Source organism: Geotrypetes seraphini, chromosome 1, assembly GCF_902459505.1.
Source record: "Geotrypetes seraphini chromosome 1, aGeoSer1.1, whole genome shotgun sequence".
Lineage (NCBI taxonomy): Eukaryota > Metazoa > Chordata > Amphibia > Gymnophiona > Dermophiidae > Geotrypetes > Geotrypetes seraphini.
In genome coordinates this window covers 457,079,280-457,097,214 of record NC_047084.1, presented here as the reverse complement: position 1 = coordinate 457,097,214, position 17,935 = coordinate 457,079,280, and the positions used below count along the sequence as shown (strand labels likewise).

General features: G+C 42.3%; 1 protein-coding gene across 1 annotated transcript; it reads right to left on the bottom strand.

The window, feature by feature from the left end:
• On the bottom strand, positions 1-14,682 carry LAGE3 (L antigen family member 3). Its single transcript, XM_033922208.1, has 3 exons — positions 14,444-14,682; positions 11,461-11,589; positions 1-476 (listed from the first exon to the last, which is right to left on the bottom strand). The coding sequence occupies exons 1-3, from the start codon at positions 14,512-14,514 to the stop codon at positions 359-361; spliced, it is 318 nt and encodes a 105-aa protein (XP_033778099.1). The 5' UTR covers positions 14,515-14,682; the 3' UTR covers positions 1-358.
• Positions 14,683-17,935: the final 3,253 nt, after the last annotated feature.

Here is a 17,935-nt window from a genome sequence, read left to right as displayed (position 1 = left end):
TTAAGAACACAATATTTTTTTTTAATTACTGGATACATTTCTTACAAGACAGAACCATTGATTGTTCAAAGGAACAAAAATATCTCTCTCAGTTCATACCAAATGTTTTCCAGGCCTCAATCAAAGCAAGAATGGGGGACAATGGGAAAGATCAAGAGGTCACATCTGAAAGCAGAACATAAGAGAGCAAAAAAGTCAATGTGATCTTCTAATTCCAAAGTTTAGCCCCTGCAGCAAAACATATGTTTCCATGAAATTGTTGCCTATTCCTCTGAGATGTGTGGTTTTTGGGTTGTCTTTGCACAAAGTTCCATTAACAGGTCCCATATCTCCACCAAGCATCCAGCAGCACTAGAGATTACTGTTCACTCAAAGGGGGACCAAACCTATCCATTGTCTGTATAGCAAGAGAGAGCAGATCCAAGAAGGAGCTGACGGAGACACGTAGGATCCTGGCTTCATCTGCCTGCCACTGTCTGTAAAAGAAGAGCTAGTGGTCAGAAAGAATTGTCACATTTGTAGTATTTAAACCACTCAAGAGATATCACAAGGCTACCAACTGATTCCAAACAAGTCTCTGCAAAAGTTAAACATGCTGACAGAGGCTGTTTGGCCTGAGAGCTGGCTGTTGCGATACTGCAAAATGGGTAGTCACTTGGAGTGCTATAAGTTGTTCCTAAAAAGTGGCAAACAATCACATTGGGTATGACAAAATATAAAAAGAATCCTGATGATCCAAGATTTTCCAAGATAAAAACATTTAATTGTTAAACCCCTTATGATGTTCAATGTTTAAAAGGTATAGACTTCATGGCTCCCCTACGCTAGGTTCTGCCTGCCGAGGGAGAGAGGTGGCTATGGGCTATTAAAATTGCGCTGATATGCAATGGCCTGCCAAATGCGTCACAAAAATGACTGGTTCAGAGGCACTTCCTATTTTTCGGATACTCCACTTGAAATTTCACTATTGTCTCCCAACCATTATAGTTACAGCCTCAGCACCCTGGGGTTGTGGGTTCAAACCCACGATGCTCCTTATGACCCTGGGCAAGTCACTTAATCCCCCCATTGCCCCAGGTACATTAGATAGATTGTGAGCCCACCGGGATAGACAGGGAAAAATGCTTGAGTACCTGAATGTAAACCACTAGACTATAAGTGGTACATAAATATAAATAAATATAATAGTTATGTGCTTCACATTGCTGAACTGGCCTTGTGGAAGTCTCTTGCCTCCTATCCTATTTTTGACCAGTTTGCAGGGCTCAGCATTGGGTGTGTCAGGTACTTCGGGTATCTTCTGGGATTTCTCCATACTTACCCATTCAGGGAAATGGAGACTTTATACTTGGTCTCCATTTTTAGTCATTTAGATCTTGGAAGGCCAAGGGTTTACAGTTTCTGTTCCAGCTGTTTACAGATGAGGGCAAATTGTTTACCTTTGAGCAATTGAAAAGCGCCTACCATTTGCGAAATTCTGATGTATTTCACTTTCTTCAAGTTAACCATTATATACAGTCTCTTGATTCTCAGCATCTTACAGAGACCAGGAGGGAGGTACTCTCTGAAATGTTTAGCCTCTTTGTGCAAGCAGCAATACCTCTGCGATTTCATCATGTAGGTTTGCTGGAATGTCAGATTGGGATCAATTTTGACATTCTTGCAGATTTGTGGTCTACTGATTTACATTGTACCATTACAGCATTATCTATTCAGACAGCGTTGAGGAGGTCCTTGAAGCTCATCTTTAACATAACTCACTGGGAATAACAACAGAAATTTTTTTTTCTCTGTCGAAAGGAGAACATGAACAATTGTCTATGCCAATTATTGAAGAGGAGGTTTTATGGGCCATCAAGGATATGAAAATCACCAGGCTTGGATGGCTATTCAACAAAATTTTATAAAGTGTTTAAAAGTTATCTGGTTACACCTCTTGTAGCCTTTAGCTTTAAATAAACTTGAAACTTGAATGGCTTAGATAACGGTTCTCTACCACATTCATGGAGATTAGCTGGAATTACTCTAATTTTGAAGCCAGGTAAAGATTCAACAAACTGTGGTTCATATCGACCGATATCACTCTTAGGAATGGATTTTAAAATTTTTACTAAAATTTTGGCAAATAGATTGCAACGATACATCCTACAGTTGGTGGGAGATGATCAGGCTGGATTTATAAGGGGGAGACGTACTGTTGAAAATATTCGTAGAGAATGTCATCTATTATGGAAAGTTCAACACTCAGGGAGTCAGCCCTAATTTTAGGAATAGACGCTGAAAAGGCATTTGATAGGGTATATTGGACTTATTTGTTTAAACTACTAGAAAAAATGGGCTTTATGGGGACTTTTATGATGTGGGTCCAAGCACTTTATCTATTCCCCCTTGCTTAAGGATAAATGGAACCTACTCAGAAAGTTTCCAACTAGGACGAGGGACTCTTCTCCTTAGCTATGGAACCATTGGCTCAATTAATCCATCATCATCTGGATATACATGGTATGAAATATGACAAGGTGGAACAAAAATATATTATTATTTGCTGATGATATTCTTTTTATTTTGGCTAATCCTGCAGATTCTCTTTCGGTAGTTATGCAGCTGTTAGATTTATTTGTTCAGGTTTCAGGATTTAAAATTAATGCAAATAAATCTGAGATACTGGATCTTTCCTTAAATGAGAGAGAAAAAATATATATAAAAGAAAAGTTTCCTGTTAAATGGGCAAAACACTACTTGCGATATTTGGGGGTTAATATCTGAATTATACCTAGCCAACTACCCAGATTTACTTAATATCATGCATGATCTGAATAGATGGAAACATTTAAATGTATCATGGCTAGGAAGAGTACATTCCATCAAAATGATTGTTCTTCCCAAGTTATTGTATTTATTCTCTGCAATTCCAGTATTAATACCATCTTCCTTTTTTAAAGGGTTGGAGAAAAGACTTTTTATCTATTTTTGGAATAATAAACATCCAAGGGTTCAACGTAATATGTTATATCAGCCAAAAAAACTAGGTGGAATGGCAGTTCCACACTTCCGGTCATATTATCAAGCAGCTCTGCTGATTAGTTGGAAATGTGAGCCTGGGTAATTTTGGAACAAAATTTAGGGCTCCTTTTACGAAGGCGCATTAGGACCCTAGCGCGCGCTAGCCGCTACCGCCTCCTTTTGAGCAGGCGGTAGATTTTTGGCTAGCGCGCGCTAAAACCGCTAGTGCACCTTCGTAGAAGAAATTCCTTTATGGATAATTCCATGGTTACCTAATGAGAGTTTGAAAAAAAATTGGCCTTTAATATTAATCCTATTATACAACATACTTTAACATTATGGATTAAGATACGAACTAAATTGATGGGTTCCTGGAATTTTTTTTATGAATCAGCTATAAGATATGTGCTATTCTTCTCCCCTGGGAAAATAGACAAGGCTTTTCATTATTGGGAAAAACAAGGTTTAGGCCAATTAATAAAGGATGGAAAACTAATTTCATTTGATTGTCTGAAATTAGAATATGGTCTGGAGGATCGAGACCTTTTATTATAGACAAATAAATGATTTCTATCATAAAAGAGTATTACAAGAACTAACTCAACCACCTACATTATTGGAGAAGGCTTTTTTACATGGAGTAAGTAGAAGGAGTATTTCACGATTGTATAATGCTATTAGTCAAATTATATTACCACCTTCAAGTTATAAGTTAGCCTGGGAGGAGATACTTGGAAAAACCTATGAACAAAATATTTGGAATAAACAACTAGGCTCTTTATTATGTGTATCTATTTCTAGTAATATGGTAGAGAATGGATATAAAATGCTATATCAATGGTACTATACGCCTATACATTTAAAAGTTATGTTTGGCAAAGGTACAGTTGAATGTTGGAGAATGTGTGGTGCTCAAGGCTCTTTTATCCATATTTGGTGGAATTGTCCAAATCTTTGGGAACAGGTAATGAGTTTTATATCGGAGGTATTAGGTTTCCAGGTGTATAAAACTAAAACATGTCTATTGAATATGGTTACATTGGAAATACTAGACCAGGGGTCTCCAAAGTCCCTCCTTGAGGGCCGAATCCAGTCAGGTTTTCAGGATTTCCCCAATGAATATGAATGAGATCTATGTGCATGCACTGCTTTCAATGCATATTCATTGGGGAAATCCTGAAAACCCGACTTGATTCGGCCCTCAAGGAGGGACTTTGGGGACCCCTGTACTAGACCATCATAGGAAATGGATTGGCCTAGTTATGACATCAGCATGAATGGTATTAGCTGCATATTGGAAAAAAAGAGATATACCATAAATTAAGATAATACAATGCAAGATAAAATTTGTCTATAATATGTCTAAATTAACTGCAATGAGAAGAAACCAGATATCTATTTTTCAGAAAATATGGTTTAAATATAAAACTTGGGAAGAATCTGCTATATTAGAATAGATCACAATGGCTTGAATTTATAATATTTGTGTCACCTCCTGGCCTCAAGGAAAGGGGAGGTGTGGGGGTATGGGGAGGAGGGGTGGGTTTTAAAGATTTGGATTATATTAGGAAAGAACGTGTTTCTGATTAGCCGTGTCACTTGTTTTTTCTTTACTGTTTGATATTATAATAGTGTATAGGCTGAAAAAGCTTGGAAGGATGGAAAGTATTATTATTACTACTATAGTGATGTATATGATAGTTATGAAGTAGGATTTTAAAGTTTTTGTATTTTGAAATACTTTAATAAAGAATTAAAAGAGAAAAAAAGCCACAGAAATCTTTGCTGTGTCTTTATGTATCTCCCACCCGAGCATATCGGATGCAGATTAGTCCAACACACTGTTGTCTTGTCCATTGGTGTCTGCATTTTGTTATATTTCCTCTATCTTGCACCGGAGTTGGACTCCTACTACACAACTGTTATTTGGTCGCGCCATGATAGCAGCGGCTCAACCAAGAGGTATGACGGCTTTTGTGGATCGAGCAATTTTAATGAGCAAGGTTATCCTTTTAGCCTGGCTGATGCCTGATGCACCTTCAGTGGCCCAATGGTGATCATTGTTGATCATTCAAGCATCTCTTGAACGTGGTGGACAACAAGAACTTGACTATGCAAAGGGCCGCAGATTTTGTGCTATTTGGGAACCATTTTGGCCTGATCTTATGCCACATGCACGTAGTAGAATTCTGAATACATGAGCTATTTGTTATAGAGATACTTTTTTGTTTAGCAGGATTAATGCTATGTATTTGGAGGGGGGATTTCCATACTTATGGATCAATGGTTTCAGTCTTATTTTTCACAACGATCTTCAAAAGTGATATTTAATAATCTATCCTCAAATACAACTGCAACTAGTTTTGGGATCCCGCAAGGATCAATATTATCTCCCCTACTGTTCAATGTATTTTTGGCTCCCCTGTTAACCCTTAGTCAATCAACTGGGATCATACCATTTGCTTACGCTGATGACATCCAACTTTTGTATCCTTTGGATCCAAGCTCAGCTGAAGGAATTTCAGAAGTTAATATGAAACTGTCAAAAATATCTAAATGGCTACATAACAAATTGGCCCTTAACACATCTAAAACAGAGGTCATGTTATTCAGGGAGGGTCAGAAATTAGAAGCTAATATAAATATCAACAACATCATGCTCAAAGAAGTCACCAAGGTAAAGATTTTCGGGGTCTTTTTAGACCAGAAATTGAGCTATCATGATCAAATAAGTTCACTTGTTAGGAACTGTTTCTACAGGCTAAGGCTGATTAGATCACTATCCTCATTTCTGGATGAAGCATCCCTAAACATCTTAATTCATTCATTAGTTATATCAAAAATTGACTACTGTAACGCTTTGTATAAGGGTACAACCCTAAAAGAAATATGCAGACTACAAATACTACAAAACACGGCAATAAAAATAATTACTAAAAGGAAAAAATTTGATCATGTGACTCCCCTTCTGAGGGAAAAGCATTCCTGTTAACCATAAAATCACATATAAAATAGCATTACTCTCACCAAAATATTAATGAACAAAGCCCCTGCAGTTTTAGAAAGACTCTTAATCCCTTTAAGATCGGAAGAGAAATCGCTCCTCCTAGTCCCCTCATTAAGAGTCATTTATTCTAGGAGAGGCATGATCTTCTCCGTCACGGCCCCCCAAATCTGGAATTCGCTTCCAATTAATATAAGGGAAGAAAAATTACTTGGTAAGTTTAAAAGTCTCCTGAAAAGCTGGCTTTTTAAAGATGCTTTTAACTGAGTCATGCATACTTTCAGGATGCTCGTTCGAGTAGTAGTAGGAGGTTAAGCAAAAATTGAGCGGGTAACCTTTCCCCCATCCTTTTGTTTCATACCTTGCCCTTTTTGATTTGATTTATAAATTGTATTTAATCCTTTTTTTATTTTTTCCTTCTTGTGTTTGTCCGGTCCACAGTTGTCTTAATTGTCTTGTTTGAGCAATATGGTTTTTCTTTTTTACCCCAATTTTACTAGTACTTGTAAATCGCATTGAACTAATATTTTGTGATCAAATCAAATTTTTATAAAACTTGAAACTTGATCACTCTGCATTGTATTCTTGTTCTGGTTTTTTTATTACTGTGGTTTTGCAAATTTTTAATAAAAACATTTTAAACATAAAAAAGGTACAGACTTAACATGGGCTAAGTTTAGGCACAATTGCATCAACCAATGAAGGCAATGCAGTAAAAAAAAAAAAAAAAAAAAGGACAACCATAAAAGCAATCTTCTGAGATTTTCCGAGTAATGAACCTTAGCAGCTCTGGCTGTGGAAGTGATCTTCTGGGAGGCTTTTAGTGTTGCAGTTGCTTCCCTTTCTCCTGAGACAAGCAGGGAAGAAGATACAGGCACACCTGTTGATGCAGTCCTAATACTGATCCTGTGTGTCAGTGCTCTCCCCTAGCTACAGTAAGCTTTTGGCTTAATGGGCACGTGCAAGGATTCTCACCTTCAGTGTCCCCTCCCCTCTCCAGTTCAGTTTTGTCTCCAGCTGAAAAAGATATCATAGTGAAGATGGTGGGAGGATAAGTGTGGCTGCATTCCCCTATTGTCTATGGAGAACCTCCATTACAGGTAAGCAATTTCACTTTCTCCGGAAACAAGCAGGCACACTTGTTGGTGGAGTCCTCAGACTCGATGCTCTGCCCATTCCTCTTGGGGTCCATCTCTCCTCCTTCCTCACACAAAGGAATGGTCTAGTTCGTCATCCCATCCTCAATCTATTATGAAAATTGAGAGGAGCATCCTCACTACAATCCCATTTTCCAAGTCGGTAAATACCCTACTCCTTGGCTACCAGATAGCCCTCTATTAGACAATCCTATCAATCTATGTGAACAAATTTCTCTCATTAGGCAACTTCTGAACACCAGGATACCTTCAAGTGCCCAATTCCACACATACTGATTTACCTTCTCCACTTATCGGATTCAGGCCTCAAGACAACTTCAGTGCAACTTCACTTATTCGCAATTTTCACCTATCATGACCCAATTGATGGATAACCAATCTCTCCGCAACCCCTGGTGACATGCTTCACTAATCTCCGACCTTCCCTTTGGGATATACCATCACAATGGAATCTCAACATTGACTTCGACCAACTAATGGATGTGCCCTTTGAACCAATGAGCACTGCCTCTCTCATGTACCTCACATGAAGACAGCTCTTCTCACAAACATCACATTGGTGAAAAGAGTCAGCAAACTTCTAAGCACTAGTAACCTACCATCCTTACACACAATTCTTCCATGTGTCCAGCTGTGCGGACACCCGAAATTCCTACCTAAGGTGGTTTCAGATTTCCATCTCATCCAGAACACAGTTCAACCAATCTACCTTTTCCACATACCTCACCAGTGGAGCAATGCCTCCATACACTGGACTGTAGGAGAACACTACTTTTTTACCTCAGAAAAACTGCAGCCCTATTTCATACTAATCAGCTTTCTATCACCTACAACCCAGCCAATCCAGATCAACCAGCCTTTAAAAGAACAATCTCCATATAGATTTCCCACTTCATGAAATTCTGCCATACTAAAGTATGTCAACCACATCCTAGTGGGATCAGTGCACAGAGGATTACACGCTACAGCTTCTTCAGTGACAAACATCCAATCAGTCCTGATACAGGACATCTGCAAAGTTGCAACTGCGTCCTCAGTTCATACTTTTAATAAGCATTACTATTTGGACCACAGCACAGTACAAGACGTTCGATCTGACAGTTCGTCCCATGAAACCCATTTGCTCCTTGATCTATCACCACCACCCTGATACTTTGGAGGAAAAGCGGAAGAGGGGACATAGGATAGAGACATTTAAATACCCATGTAGCATAAATGTGCACGAGTCGAGTCTCGTTCATTTGAAAGGAAGCTCCGGAATGAGAGTGTATAAGATGAAGCTATGAGGTGACAGGCTTAGGAGTAATCTAAGGAAATACTTTTTTACAGAATGAGTGGCAGATGTATGGAATGGTCTCCCAGTAGAGATGATGGAGACAAAAGACTGTGTCTGTATTCAAGAAAGCATGGGACAGGAACGTGGGATCTCTTAGAGAGCGGAGGAGATAGTGAATGTTGTGGATAGGCAAGCTGGCTAAGTCATTTGGCCTTTATACTAAACTAAACTGTATCCTCTCCATAATTATAGAGCTCGGCACGGTTTACAAGAGCTTAATATAGGAAGGAATAACACTTGGGTTTGGAGGTTGAGTATAGGGGGAGGAAAGCATTACATTTTTGTGAAAAGCCTAGTTTTCAGGTGCTTACAGAATAGTTGGAAGGAGCCCTGATTCCATAGTGGGGCGGTAAGATTATTCCAAAGCCCTGTGATTCTGAAGAGAGGTTTTCCCAATTTTCCCACATAGAGGATACTTTTCAGCGAAGGGAAGGATAGTTTAAGTTTTTGGGAGGGCCTGGTGGTATCAGGACTCGAGGAGTTCCAAGATAGTGGGATTAGGGGAGGGAGGAAGCCGTGTAGGATTTTAAAAGTTAGGCAGGCGCATTTAAAATGAACCCTGGAAATTATTGGGAGCCAGTGGAGTTTGGACAGAAGTGGGGAAACATGGTCAAATTTGCTTGGCCGCAGTGTTCTTTATCTGCTATTATGTTTCTATATAACTTGTAGCTAGGGACTCGCCAACAAGTGTGCCTGCATCTCTCCTGCTTGTCTCCAGAGAAAGTGAATTTGCTTACTTATAAGGGGGTTTTCCATATACATCAGGAGAATGCAGCCACACTTGCCCTCCCATCATTCCCACTAGAATATATTTTTTTCAATTACAAAGAAAACTGAGCTGGTGAGGGGAGGAGCCACTGAAGATGGGAATTCCAGCACATGCCCAGTAAGCAAAAACCTTACTGTAGCTAGGGGACAGCACCAACACACGGGATCAGTCTGAGGACTTCATCAAGAAGTGTAGCTGCATTCCTCTGCTGTCTATGGAGAACCTCCGTTAGAAGTAAGCAACTTCGGTTTCCCTTTTGAAGGATGGATTCTTTGTAAAACAGTTTTCCTTGCAGGGACAATAGTTTGTACCCTCCCCTTTGATTTAAAAAGAACAGGTACCACGCTGGACCACCGGTTGACCTTACCAAGACCAGTATGCCATCTTCAACAGTAGCTAGCAGATAGGGAAGTCCAGCCCTTGTTATATTGTATCTGTAAATTGCTTCATGTCTGTGTATGTTAATACAGTAGAATCTCAGTTAACTGGTATTCAAATAACCGGCACTCTCAATGAACCAACAAAAAAAACTGCCGGAAAAAAAAAAAAATTTTCCTCCTACACTTCTCAATATCCAACCCAACAATCCCCCCTCCTTCCAACTCAAGGCATCAGCAGCAGCCACAAATCTCCCTCCAGCTCCTGAAGCATCACGGCAGCCACAAATCTCCCTCCCTCTGTTCATTCCCAAAGCAGCAGAGCCGATCCTGACAACCCCCTCCCTGCCTCCAAGCTGTAGAGGCAGCCAGTGAGCAGAGGAAGCGCCAGTAAACAAGCAGCTTCTGCCAGCCCCAGCAAGGCCTTTCCTCTGCCATGTCACTTCGGATGCGGCAGAGGAAAGGCCCTGCTGGGGCTGGCCATAAGCTGCCTGTTTGCTGGCGCTTCCTCTGCTTGCTGGCTGCCGCTACAGCTTCGGGTGAGGGAGGTAGGGAGAGAAAGTGGAAGAGAATGGATGAGAGAAAGTGACCCAGAAATAAGGGAAGAACAGATGCTGGACCTACAAGTAGGGGTGGAGGGGGGATGATAAAGTGAGGTGGGAAGGGAGACAAAACTATTTTAACAGTAACTCAAATAACCAGAAACTACAGTTATCCGGCATCAACCAATCCCTATAGGTGCCAAATAACTGAGATTCTACTGTATCCAAACCACTCTCAGAAGTATGATGTGGAGAAACTCACGGTGATGAGGCTAATAATTGCCTATGAACCTGACCTCCAAAAATATCCAAATCTATTTTAAAATAAGCTGTACTCCTAGTCTTCACAGGAATTCCCCCATGGCAGCAAAAAGACTAATTAACAATCCAGCACTCCTCTCACATAAAGGAGATTCACAGTTGGCAACTCATTAGAGGTAAAAACCCATTTTTTTCCTTTCCATGGCCAGAATCAGGGAGTATAATTTTCACGCATGACTCTAGCACACAAATAAACCTTATAAAGGAGCAAAAATGATGAGTGATCCAGATCTGCTGCAGTTTAAATCAGCCCTAGGTATAGCACCAGTTATTTTCTTGGAGTGTTTTAACTATAGTGTTAAATATTTGTTTAATATTATAAAGGTAGGCAAAGCAGGCAGGAATCACACTAGGAAATCGCCTTTTCCAACATAAAGAGCCAACTTACTTCATATTTGAAAGAAAACTACTCTTGCCGCCCTTTAGGTAAACAAATTCCCTATCTCACCTAGAGGCCTTGCATGGCATCATACTGCACGGCTGGTTTTATAGCCCCCATGTAATAGAACTTATGGACTGTTGCTGCATCGTAAAAGTAAGTTTTCATAAACCTTTAGGTGACAAGATTTAACCTCCACAGTTAGCATTTACTTAAAATGTCAGCCATAGCATTAAAAAAAAATATATCAGATAGTCAGTGCTGTTATCCAAGTAGGAAATGGTGTCTAATATCCATGTAGAGCAGGGGTCCCCAAAGTCCCTCCCTGAGGGCCGAATCCAGTTGGGTTTTCAGGATTTCCCCAATGAATATGCATTGAAAGCAGTGCATGCACATAGATCTCATGCATATTCATTGGGGGACCCCTGATGTAGAGCAGTGTCCCTAATTTATCACAGTATTCCCCAACATAACCCACCAATCTCTCCAAATACAACCATGACCTATACTCCTGAATCAGAGAAGCCTGCCTTTCCCCAAAAGGCTACCCACAGCTGAAATCTGGCACTCACACGCGAAGGATGTTTCTGTTCACAGAGAGCTGCTTGGTGATACCACCTCTCCGAGGCTCAGCATCTGGAGCAAGGGTATCATGAGCAATCTGGGCTTCCAGGCAAGAAGGAAAGGGAACTGTCAGTGTGCTGCAAACTGCTAGTCAAGGAAAGAAACAATAATATACACCATCTCCTCTTTCTCAATCAACCTCATAGGACCCTCTCCTCCCTTTATATATCCATAGCTCAGCCCACACTGACTCTCAAACTCATCTTTATACCACGCTCAATAGAGAACTCAAAACATGAAATTGCTGACCTATCGCTAAAATTGTCTGTCGTACCTGAAGATTGAAGGGTGTCCAATGTTACGACAATTTTTAAAAAAGGTTCCAGGGGAGAACTGGGAAAGTACAGACCGGACCTGTGACTTCAGTTCCGAGCAAAATGGTGGAAACAATTATAAAAAATAAAATTATGGAACACATAGACAAACATGATTTAATGAGTCAGAGTCAGCATGGGTTCAGCTGAGGGAGATCTTGCCTTACCAATTTGCTTGATTTCTTTGAAGATGTGGATAAAGGTGAGCCGGTTGATGTAGTGTATCTAGATTTTCAGAAAGCTTTTGACAAAGTTCCTCATGAGAGGCTCCTGAGAAAATTAAAGAGTCACGGGATAGGTGGCAAAGTTCAGTTGTGGATTAGGAATTGGTTATCGGATAGAAAACAGAGGGTAGGGTTAAATGGTCATTTTTCTCAATGGAGGAGAGTAAACAGTGGAGTGCCGCAGGGATCTGTACTGGGACCAGTGCTATTTAACTTATTTATAAATGATCTGGAAATTGAAATGATGGATGCGGATTGTGAAAAATTGCAGGCAGACCTTAGGAAACTGGAAGACTGGGCGTCCAAGTGGCAGATGAAATTTAATGAGGGCAAATGCAAAGTGATGCACATTGGGAAAAATAACCTGAATCACAGTTAGCGGATGCTAGGGTCCACCTTGGGGTTAGCACCCAAGAAAATGATCTGGGCATCATTGTAGACAATACAATGAAACCTTCTTTCTGCCCAATGTGTGGCGGCAGCCAAAAAAGCAAACAGAATGCTAGGAATTATTAAAAAAGGGATGGTTAACAAGACTAAGAATGTATTGCTCCATGGTGCAACTTCATTTGGAGTACTGCGTTCAATTTTGGTCTCATCTCAAGAAAGATATAGTGGTGCTAGAAAAAGTTCAAAGAAGAGCGACCAAGATGATAAAAGGGATAGAACTCTCATATGAGGAAAGACTAAAAAGGTTAGGACTCTTCAGCTTGGAAAAGAGACGGCTGAGGGGAGATAAGACTGAAGTCTACAAAATCCTGAGTACGGGAACAAGTGGATTGATTTTTCACTCTGTCAAAAATTACAAAGACTAGGGGACACTCGATGAAGTTACAGGAAAATACTTTTAAAACCAATAAGAGGAAATATTTTTTCACTCGGAGAATAATTAAGCTCTGGAACGCAATGCCAGAGGTTGTGGTAAGAGCAAATATTGTAGCTAGTTTTATGAAAGGTTTGGACAATTTCCTGGAGAAAAAGTTCATAGTCTGTTATTGAGAAAGACATGGAGCAAGCCATTGCTTGCTCTGGATTGGTAGCATGTTGCTACTCCTTGAGTTTTTGCCAGGTACTTGTAACCTGGATTGGGCACTATGAGAACGGGCTATTGGACCATTGGTCTGATCTAGTAAAGCTATTCTTATGTTCTTAAAACATGGGGACAAATTTTCCACCTTCCCCGCGGGAACTCATTTTCCTGTCCCTACCCCATTCCTGCAAGTTCTGTCCTCATCTGCAGAAGCCTCAAACACTTTAAAATTATAAGTGTTGAAGCTTGTGCAGTTAAGGCAAAGCTTACAGGAATGGGGCAGGGACAGCGTCAAAACTCATGGGGCTGCAATGGGGAAAATCGAGTTCCTGCGGGGATGGGACAAATTCATCCCCCGTGTCATTTTCTACTATAAAGCCAACTCAGGCCAACCTTGTAAAACTCAATTTATTATGACTGCCTTTCCCATATCACATCCCTCAACAGCTAGGCCAGCAACATTACACTACTGCTTTATGCAGTTCTATAGCATCCAACAGAAAGGAAAGGGGACAGGGGATGACATCTTTTTTCTATGGTTACAATCAAACGTAGATTCCATATTATATACAAGTACAGTAAAACCTTGGATTGCAAGTGACTTGGTTTGCAAGTGTTTTGCAAGACAAGCAAAACATTTTATTAAATTTTAACTTGATATACAAGCAATGTCTTGCAATACAAGTACGTACAGTGTTTTGTATTAAAGTTTTTGGGTTGTGGAACGAATCGTCTGAGTTTCCATTATTTTCTATGGGGAAATTTGCTTTGATATACGAGTGTTTTGGATTACAAGCATGCCTCTGGAACGAATTATGCTCACAAACCAAGGTTTTATCTGGGCGCAACAGAAAACAGCGCCCACTCCATGGTGCTTCCAGTAAATGCAAATATCTAGACAAGCCTGGCACCGATGTGCCCTATTCCAGCGAGTGAGGCAAGAGGCCTAACCTAGTTTTGCAGCTCCCACATGGATAAGAAACTCAGCGTCCTCCTGCCCGACCGGGGTCGGGGGTGGTCGCAAATCTAGGACTCTCGCTCTACTGCGTTTGGCAGCTCAGCTGATAAAAGCTGCTAAAAGCCAGAGAGGTAGAAAGGGATCTCAATATCCCCGTGCTAGACCTGCAAGATTCGCCTGAAGCGCAAAAGCCTCCAACTCTTACGATTTTAAAGTGTTCGAGGCTGGTGCAGATGAGGGACGGAGATCGCAGGGATGAGGCAGAACTCGCGTGCACGAATCGGGGATAGAGAGGTCCCGGGGGAAAATGTTGTCCCCCCCCCCCCCCCGTGTTAGTCTCTAAAAGCAGCCCGTATTGCGGATCCCTCGTTTAAAAAAAGTGCAGCTAAGAAACGAGCAGGATACAAGGAGAGCGGCGGCGCCGGCGTAGCTCCAGCCATGGCGGCTTTCAACTTCCGCATCCGGCCCCGACACATCCCGCCCTTCCTCCAGGGGGCAACCAATAGCCAATGCGCCTGTAGTGCGTTCAGCCAATAGGCTTAAGCGCTCTGAAGAATTCTAAAGCCTAGTCCCGTCGGTCTTAGCCAGGTTACTATTGTAGACGAAGAAGCGTCCCGGAACCAGTTCCTCATTGTCGCCCTCCTTCCCTTATCCCTCTCCACCCCCATAACAGGCAGATGTTCAGCGCCATCGAAATAACGCCATGTATCAGTTCTCCCCAGACTTGAAACTACGCCCTCCCCCGCCAAAGTCAAGAGCAGCAGAACACCTTTTTGTTTAGGGGTGCCCAAGCTCCACCCCACTAGTCTTGTAGCTTGAAGTATCATTTCTTCCCTTCCAATCTACCTCCCCCTTGGAGCAGGTGTCTAGCAGTTCTCTTTCACTACCTCCCTCAACTCTTCTGTCTCTCTCTCCTTCATCTCCCATCTTCACCGTCTCTCCTTTCCCCTCCCTCCCACAACAATGGTCTCAGTATCTTTCTCCTTCCCCTTCCATTGTGTCCCACTTCCCTGGCTCCCTTCCTTCCATGGTCCTCCAGCATCTCTTTCCTTCCTCCTTTCTTTTCTTCCTTTCCTTTCCTCCCATTCCTGCCTGTAATGTCCACCATTTTCCCCCGAGAAAAGTAGGAGAGATGCAGGCACACTTGTTGGTGAAGTGCTTTCCCCTAGCAGTATTTGGGCTTCAGCGCTGTTTGAGGAAAAAAAATTTGATTGGATTTGATTTTGCCAATGGAATTGATTTTTTGATTCAATACAATTCGCTTTCTATGATATAGCTTTAAAATTACCTGGTGGGTTTCTTTTGCTGTCTCCTCATCCCTAGGGTTACCAGACGTCCAGATTTCCTCAGCCATGTCCTTTTAGAGAACATGTCTGGGTGTTCAGAGGCTTTTTAAAACCTGGCACTTTGTCCGGGTTTTGAAAAGCTTCCAGCTAGGAATGATGTCGAGATTGCATCTGCACATGCAACATGGTGATGTCACACTTCACACTAGCGCATACGCAAATACCCTCCTGACAAGTGAACAGGTTGAGGGGCGGGGCTGTGGGCACAATGGGACATCACTCAGCCAGAACTGGGTGGGCCTGGGGGTAGGGGGTTTAGTTCCAGAAAACCTGTTAACTACTCACCCCGCCCCCCTCTCCACCCTTTGCCCGCTCCAACCCCACACTGTTAGGTCCTAACTCGTGCTCACTGTCAAACACCAACTCTGGCAAGATGTACATCAAATCTGAAATGTGCATCATATTGTAATCATAAAATAGAAATTAAAATTATTTTTTTGCCTTTTGCTGTCTGGTCATTTTGTTATTCAAAGCATGTTGGTCCCAAGCTTTGATTTCTGTTTGTCTTCTGTTAATGACTTACCAGGGTCTTCTGCCCATTTGACATCTCTCTCCATTCTCACCATCCATCTTCCATCTCTGTACCTTCCCTTCCCTTCTCTCCTCCTCCCTGCAGGTTCAGCATCTCTCCAAGGACCCAGCACCCTCTCTTCCTTCCCCTCTAGCCCCATGTCCAGTGTATCTCTCCCAGCACCCTCTCTCTCTCTCTTCCCACCAGCCCCCCTTACCCCATGTGGCCAGCACCCCCTCTCTTCCCTCCAGCCTACCCCCACCCCATGGTTGGACATCTGTCTCCTCTCCTCCCCATCCATCTCCCCCTCTCCCTCCATGCTCTAGCACCTCCCCCCTTTTCCTCCCTCTCTCCCTCCTTATGATCTGACATCACTCTCTTCTCTCCAACTGGAAAGCTTTCTTCCTTACTCCTTCCCCCCCCCCCAATCAGGTGCAGCATTTCTGTACCCTACAGGTCAAGCAATTCTCCCCCTTTCCTCTCCCCACAGATTCAGCATTTTTCCCTCCCGTTGGCTTCTCGCGGTCCAATGGTGTTTCTGTGTCGCAATCACTACCAGCAGGGAAACCAGCAATTGAAAGGAGATGCCTCAGAGCCTCCATCTTCACTGCAACGCATCCTGCCTCCTCTAATTCAACTTCCTGTTCTGCATGGGCAAGATGCGTCACAGGGAAGACAGAGGCCTTGGGGCAGTTATTTCAATCACTGCAGTGTCCCTGCCAGTAGCAACTGAGGCACAGCAGTACCACTGGACTAAGGGGAGTGTGAGGGAGAGCAAGAGAGAGAGAAGAGCCACTGCTTACCCTGGATCGGTAGCATGTTGCTACTCTTTGAGTTTTTGCCAGGTACTAGTGACCTGGATTGGCCACCGTGAGAACGGGCTACTGGGCTTGATGGACCATTGGTCTGACCCAGTAAGGCTATTCTTATGTTAACATAGGGACAATTTTTCCCCCTTCCCCCTCCCCGTGGGAACTCATTTCCCCATCCTGTCAAGTTCTTTTCCTGTCCCTGCCCTACATGGGGTCAATGTCCAGATGTATCACCAGGGTTTTGGAAAATGGGATGGTATAATTTCAGTGGTACCTAACTCTCTTAAGGTTAAATAGGGCTTTTTCAAACTGTTCTCCACTATGCTGTAGAGCAGAGATAGGCAATTCCAGTCCTTGAGAGCCAGAACCAGGTCAGGTTATCAGGATATCCACAATTAATATGTATGAGATGGATTTGCATGCACTGCCTCCTTGAGATGCAAATCTATCTCATGAATATTTATTGTGGATATCCTGAAAACCTGACCTGGCTCCGGCTCTTGAGGACCAGAGTAGCCTACCCCTGCTGTAGAGACTGTGGGTAAAAGGGATCATTATTACAAATATGGTGAGGTTGCCCTGAGATAGCCATATTTTAGGGCAGGGGTATCCAAAGTCCCTCCTCGAGGGCCGAATCCAGTCAGGTTTTCGGGATTTCCCCAATGAATATGCATTGAAAGCAGTAAATGCACATAGATCTCGTGCATATTCATTGGGGAAATCCCAAAAACCTGACTGGATTCAGCCCTCAAGGAGGGACTTTGGAGACCCCTGTTTTAGGGCTTCTGAAGGATAAAGTGCAGATCGAGGTCCCATGGAATTCCAGGTAAGGTTTTATTGAATGCTAAAATTTTGGGCTTGGGTGGTGGGAAGGAGGTATTGGTTTGCCACCTTTATATTGTAGCTAAGTTCTATATACTGATAGCTTGGGAAAATACTTTAGTTACAAAAATATGAAGTGACAGAAAAAGCAGCACACATACCACTGTTGTAATCTGCAGCAGTTTGCTGCACTGGGCATAGTCTAGGAAAGGTTCATGCACTGACAGAGATAACTTAAAAATGGCTGGACTCCCTAAACTTCACGCTTACCCTTACCCCACAAAAATTCTCTGGAAGCCTGGTGAACCCCAGACCTCCCATGCTTCTCTCCAGAGCTCCTGGCCCAGGGCACAGCACATGGAGACCTCAAACCAGAGTCTCCATGTTGCTGGACCAGATTACTCTT

What these genes read in the sequence shown, in the direction of transcription:
- LAGE3 (XM_033922208.1), bottom strand. Translation starts at nt 14,514, where the DNA reads ATGTGTCGGGGCCGGATGCGGAAGTTGAAAGCCGCCATGGCTGGAGCT. An exon ending in CCGGCGCCGCCGCTCTCCTT is followed by an intron (nt 11,590 to 14,443) that starts GTATCCTGCTCG and finishes AGCAGTTTGCAG; the next exon opens with CACACTGACAGTTCCCTTTC. An exon ending in AACAGAAACATCCTTCGCGT is followed by an intron (nt 477 to 11,460) that starts GTGAGTGCCAGA and finishes CTTCTTTTACAG; the next exon opens with ACAGTGGCAGGCAGATGAAG.